This window comes from Nannospalax galili, unplaced genomic scaffold, assembly GCF_000622305.1.
Source record: "Nannospalax galili isolate Female #2095 unplaced genomic scaffold, S.galili_v1.0 scaffold633, whole genome shotgun sequence".
Classification (NCBI taxonomy): domain Eukaryota; kingdom Metazoa; phylum Chordata; class Mammalia; order Rodentia; family Spalacidae; genus Nannospalax; species Nannospalax galili.
Genome location: NW_008336075.1, coordinates 6,806,467 through 6,813,194, shown reverse-complemented (window position 1 = coordinate 6,813,194; position 6,728 = coordinate 6,806,467). Strand labels below are relative to the sequence as shown.

The 6,728-nt window shown below is 38.5% G+C and overlaps 1 protein-coding gene across 4 annotated transcripts in view; it reads left to right on the top strand.

Moving 5' to 3' along the window:
• Positions 1 to 6,728, top strand: part of Epb41l5 (erythrocyte membrane protein band 4.1 like 5) — a 142,723-nt gene that overhangs the window by 129,705 nt on the left and 6,290 nt on the right. For 3 of the 4 annotated variants that reach the window (XM_029562404.1, XM_008830872.3, XM_017797570.2), the window contains exons 23-24: positions 3,390 to 3,431; positions 3,990 to 4,120. In XM_029562404.1, coding sequence (XP_029418264.1) covers positions 3,390 to 3,431; positions 3,990 to 4,120 — 173 coding nt within the window. The remainder of the gene's footprint in view (positions 1 to 3,389; positions 3,432 to 3,989; positions 4,121 to 6,728) is intronic. The other variant, XM_017797571.2, reaches the window with a different exon arrangement.

Genomic DNA, 6,728 nt, shown 5'->3' with positions numbered 1-6,728 from the left:
ATAATAAATAAATAAATAAATAAATAAATAAATAAATAAATAAATAAAGTTAAGCCGAGTGTGGTGGCACACACCTTTAATCCCAGCACTTGGGAAGCAGCTACAGACTTCAGTTTGAGATTACTTCTCTGAAGACCCCTGATAATGGCTGGCCATAGGGATGTTTATCCACAATCTGGCATTCTTTTATTCACTAATCATTATTTGTTCACTCCTAGCAATGGCCAGTCTCATCTTGGGCCAAAGAAGGAAGCTTTTCAGCCTCCTTCCCTCCCCACTTCTCCTTGTACCTACCCTGGCTGGTTAATGCACAGCTGGCTCTGATTCTTGCAGAGAACCTTTCTGCAGGTTTCTTCCCCCAGTAAAGGCCTGCACTGTTTTTAAAACATAAAATATTTTCTCCTAATCTGTGTGTTAACACATGAAGAATTTATCACATATCATTTGTGGTAGGTACTGAGGCTACCAATGTCTTACACCCTTAACTGAACAGAAACCTTTAATTCTGATGTCACACGTTCTTCAGTTTTCTCTTCATGATTTCTAGGGTTTTTAGATGTTTCCTCATCTGTCAATGCCTGAGATCACAGAGTTACATTCTCTCTTAGATACAATTTTACTTGCTTTTTAATTTTTATTTTTAGCCTATTTGGAAAGTGTAAAAGTTATTTGGGGGGGGAAAGCAGATAATGACTTAAGATGACCCAATTTTGTATATATCTGCATAAAAGACCAGTTTTCCCAGTATTACCTACTAGCTAAGTCATCCTTTTTTTCTAAGTTTGTGATGCTGCCTCTGATCCATTGGGCTCTCTTTTTATACTCTAATACTATAGTATTTTTGTTACTCTTGCTTTGTAATATGTTTTGATATCTGATATATTCTTACTTACAAATTTTAGAATCAGCTTGTCATTTCCTCCCAAGTTCTATTTACACCTTGATGGATTGTATATTTTTTTGTAGATAAGTAGTTTATTTATTTGTTTGTTTGTTTGTTTGTGTTTTGGTGTTTTTGAGACAGGGTCTCCCTGTAGCCCCAGCTGGCCTGGAACTCACTATGTAGACCAGGCTGGCCTCAAACTCACAGAGATCCACCTACTTCTGCCTCCCGAGTGCTGGGATTAAAGGCATGCACCACCATGCCTGGTGATAAGTAGTATTTTTGTAGTGCGAATTTTTGCTTTTCATGAGTGTATCTCCCATTTTCTCATCCTTATTAGACTCTCTAAATGTCCTTTATAAGTCTTCTATATTGTTTATTGGATTAAATATTAAGTACTTTGTAGTTTTGTTGGTATTTTGGGTGGTATTTAATTTCCTACTGTTGAATTCTTAATCTTGTTTCTGCTGAACTTGCTGAATTCTCTCATTAGTCCATCTCATCATTCTCCTGAATAATCTAGCAATTTCTGGGTATGCTGTCTCTGTTTCCAGTCACATTACTACATTTATCACCTATCACTAGATCCTTCAATTACTGCTTCATGTAATTTGAAGATAATGCTGATTTTATATATATATATACGCATACATATATATATATGATCATCATGATTGTACTTTTAGACTGTCTTCAGCTCCTTTTAGCGCTTTACAGTATCTTTTACCACCAGATGTGGTAGCACATCCCTTTAATCCCAGCATTTGGGAGGCAGAGAGAGGCAGCCTGCTTACATAGAGAGTTCAGGCCAGCTAGGGCTGCAGGGAGACCCTGTCTCAAAACAAAGCAAAAAAACGTGGTTTGTTCTTTTTTTCTCTTAATGTCTTCACTTTCATTTGATAAAAATTGAAAAATTGATACCCTAACTTTCTTTCAAGTTTGTATTGCTTGCTAATTACTTTTTTTATTATTTTTATTTTTTATGTGTATAAATGTTTTGCCTACATGTCATGCAAAGCCCACAGAAGCCAGAAGAGGACATTGGATCTCCTGGAACTGGAGTTATAGATGGATGTTAGCTGCCATGTGGGTGCTGGGAATCAAACCCAGGTCCTCTACAAGAAAATCAAGTGTTCTTAACGGCTGAGCCATCTCTCCAGCCCCTGCTTGCTAATATTTTTTATCCTCTTATTTTCTGTCTTTCTGTAGCCATAGGATTTAGATGGACCTTTTGTGAACTGTATGTTGTTGGATATGTATTGAAAATCTTAAATTTGAGAATCTCTCTACTCTCAGTTTAACAGCCTTTTACTGTGGTGGTTATAGGATTCATTTCTGTCAAACCGTTCAGTGTTCACTAGGTTTTTTTTTTTTTTTTTTGCTTTTTTTTTTCTCTTTGCTTCCTATTTCCTACTATTAAATGCATATTCTTAACAATGGTAGGAAAGTCACACTTTCTATTTTCATTCCTCTGGTAGTTATATAACTTACTCAGATTTTGGACTTACATTAAAATTTTCCTGTCAGTAACTAAACCAACTAGTGCAAATACTAATCTATAAAATCCATAAAATTAGAGTGGGTCATTAGATTGTAAGAATTTACATACAAGTAAGGTCTAGAAAACTAAACTCTGAGAAAGTGCAGCAGAGGCTGTGTGAATCAGGAATGGCGTGGCTGTTTTCATGGCTGCTTTCCTCAGGCCTGCAGGGTGGAGAATGACCTGTGTACTAACAGATCTTTTCTGTGTACTTTCTTTGTGCTCTTCATTTGGGTTAGTCACAATCCATTGTTTACAGTGCTACCGAGAAGGCTGTAATTATTTGCAATTAGCTCACATTTTAGAAAATAAAATGTGAAACTGAACACTTGGGTGTGGAATGAGGGGAAGTTCTATTAAATAAACCGGAAGGTGCCAACAAGATGACTCGGGGTGACAAGGTGCCCTCTGCTGAGTGTATGACTTGAATTTGATCCCCAGGATCCACATGGTAGGAGAGAACTGATTCCTGCAAATTGTCATATGATTTCCCCATGTATACCATATTACATGTGCATGCATGAGCACATACACATGCAAATAAATGAATAAAAAGAATAGTCAGGCATCATGGTGCATACCTTTGATCGAGTCTGGCAGATTTCTGTGAGATCCAGGTCAGCCTCGCCTACATAGTGAGTTCCAAGCCAGCTGAGGCTGCAGGGGAGTCCCTGTCTCAAAAAAGAGGAAAAAAAAATGTTTAAGAATAATAAATGACCTCAAAGTAGCAGTAGCATTCTTGAGTTCAGATTTTCAGATTAATGGGATTTTCAAAATAATGACAGTTTGTTAAGTGTTTTGTCTATGTTGTTAAAGAGTCTTTGATTAAAAAGTAAATGTTGGCTCAAGCAGGCTCATTGGGAATTGCATTCCCTGCAGTGCATTTCTTAATAGAAAAACAATGTTATGAGTTTGATAGTAGCCAGTCTTCCCTAAAAGTAACTAGCTATATGGAATTTGTTTTAGGTGTCTTCATCATCCATGATCACACCCCGGTGGATTATTCCAGTAAGTTCATTACTATCTATGATTTTTCTTCTGGTTATTAGTTGAGAAATAAGTTCCTGTTTTTTTTCTTTTTTTTAATTTATTATTTTTATTTTATGTGTATACGTGTATTGCCTGCATGTAGGTAAGCACACCCGTGTTGTTCAATGCCCGTGGAGGTCAGAAGAGGCTGTTGGATCCCCTGGGACTGGAGATACAGACAGTTGTTAGCTGCCATGTGGGTGCTGGGATTCAAACCTGGGTCTTCTGCAAGCACAACCAGTATTCTTAACTGCTGAGCCATCTCTCCAGCCCCCTTGTTTTTTTTATAAATGCCAGTGTCATTATCAAAGCTTTGTTAACTGAATTTAATGGCTTCAGATGTGTGGGTCAACGTTTCTGTTTGTAAATGCTGTAGGATTTGAACAAAACAAAAATCTGAGGGTAGTTTTAAAAGTAAGCAAATCAACCAGGACCATTAAAGTCCTCTTCCTTCATGCCATAGTCAGTGTAGCTGATGTGAAGCTACTGATGGGGCAGGTGTTGTTAGCTCTGTGTTAAGATATGCATCTCCCACAGCAGAGCACCACCATCTCCAATCAGCTCACAGGATGTGGAACATCTTCAGCAGGGACAGAGGGATATGATAATAAAGATGGATTCTCACTGATCTCCCCACCAGCACCATTCTTAGTAGATTCTGTGACCAGGTAAGGAAATTATTTCTCACTTGCAGCTTTCGGGGCCTTTGATGGAAGAAAAGTAGGAAGAATTGATTATACTTAAAATAACAAGGGCAGTTCTTGTAAGGTCTTACTGGAACTGAATTGAAACTGAATCAACCTTTACTGGCCTTATTGTTTAACATAGTGCTTTTTTCTTGCTGTTAGTAACTTTCCACAATTATTGAGATTTCTTGTTAGAAATGTCTTTAGCAGGCTTACCTTTAAATCATTGTATTTGTTTTAAAATCAAGATGTGGCATATCCATTCCTGCTTTTTTCCATGTGCCTACTATGATAGTGATAACAGCAGACCCACTGTTACAGATGACAACATGCAGTATGAAGGGAAAGCAAGACATTCCCAGGATGAGGACCCTGGTGGAGCCTTTACTACATAGGAATGTGAACATAGGAATAAGGGTCATGGGAGTCATCTTGGAGTCTTCCTACCATAAAGGATAACAAACTCAATTTGAGACTGATTGCTGCTGGATGAGGGAGAGTATGACTTACATATGACCACTGAATGGGCTGACTGCACTCCAGTGGACGCATGTACACAGAAGGACATTTGTGTACAAACACCTGAATGAATAGGATTCAGCATGTATGGCAGAGTGCATAGGGTTTGGTTGGGGATAGGGGGAGGTATGGGTAGGGGAGGGGTCTGGATTTGAGTGGGAAATGATGAAATTTGAGAAGCTCACTAAAAAACAAAGGAGAGGAGTTCTGTAATTGCACTTCGTGACTGGAGCCCACGGAGGCATTTGGAGTGCCAGACATGTGCTGTTTCTTGTTTTGCCAGCTAGTGTCAAAGGTGTGTTCAGTTTGCAAAATGTTAGCAAGCTGTAAACTCATAATTTGTGAACTTTTTTTTTCTTATGAATCTACTTTATTTGCTGTAAGTACAATCTGAATCACAGTGATGGTTAATCTTGATTGGGTTGAAAGGAGCCTAGGAAATTTGTGCATATCATAAGGAGTAATTTTTTAAATGATGGTTGAATCCCTGCTCCAGAGATTTGTATTTACTTTGAAATGTTTGCTGTATGATAATTTACTTCAAAAACATTTTAAAAAATCCCAAAGATATAGAAACAATAATTGAGAGGCCTCAACAGATTTTGAAGCAGCTAAGTAAGTGGTAACCAATTTAGTAGAATGAGTAGATTAAATCTAAGCCCCAAACAGAGGGGATTGAAAGTGAGAAAATAAGCAAAACAGTGCATATTGCAGAACTCTGAATGACTCGGGAACTAGATATGTAGGAAAGGAGTACAGGATGGGGCCCAGAGTACAAGAATTGTTTAAGATTGTTTATGCCCATTTAGTCCATCCAACAATTTTTCTGCTTACACAGCATGATTTCTAAAGCGTTTCCTCTGAGGAGTAAGGCCAGAGAGGCAGGCTCTGGACTGGGGCATTTCTATTTGAATTAAGGCTCTGAACTGAAGACAGGGAACTTTGGTCAAAGTCCACATACATGCAGGGTGAGATTGCCAGGCCTCCTTACTGACGTTGCCTGACTATAAATGTGTCAAGTGAGAAGGTAAGAGGTTTGTCTTCTAGAGAAACCAGCCAACCAGAGAAAGGGCCCCTGCACACAGTAACATGGGATACCTTGGTGGAATGCCAGAAATCCACCTGATATTTACCACAGTGAGCATTAATTGATGAGTTTTGTCCATATAAACACAGCTACCAAACAATATTCTGTTGTTTCCCTTCTAAATGGGAAGAGAGAAGATGATCACATGCATCAGGAAAGACCAAAAGAAAGAGACTGAAAAGGAAATGCACAAAATAATAGTATGTAAATTTAGAGAAAAGATGTTGCATCCATGCTAATAATAACAGAAAACTTAAAAAGAAAGAAAACTAGAATTATTAGCCACATTAAAAAATAAATCTAAAGCCGGACATGGTGGCGCACACCTTTAATCCCAGTACTCGGGAGGCAGAGGCAGGCGGATCTCTGTGAGTTCAAGGCCAGCCTGGTCTACATAGTGACCCAGGACAGCTGGGGCTACAGGGAGCCTGTCTCAAAAAGACCGAAAAATAAATAAATAAATAGATAAATAAATAAATAAATAAATAGATAAATCTAAGGAATGTATGGAAAGTAAAAGTAAGACAGTAAAAACAGAAAGTAAAAACAGAGATGAAAACTGCAAGAGAAAAAGTAAAAAGATTGAGAATTGGTGTATTGTAGGAAGTCTGCTATGTGACTCATAATAGATTCAGAAAGTGTAAATGAAGAAACTGTCAAGACAGGACTCAAGAGTTCCCAGATGAGATGGACTCAGGTTTCTAGATCAAAATGGCTTGCCGAGGCCAGCAAGACGGCTCAACAGATAAAGGTTTGCTGCTGCTCAAGCTGATGACTGGAGTTTCATCAGTTCCCAGAACCCACTTAAAGGAGGAAGTAGAGAACAGACTCCATAAAGCTGTCCTCTGACCTCCACATGGGCTCCATAGCATGCACTCAGATACTATCTCTCTCTCTCTCTCTCTCTCTCTCTCTCTCTCTCTCTCTCTCTTCTTCCCTCTTCTTTTTCTCTTTCTCTTTTCTGTTGCTCTCCCTCTCCCTCTG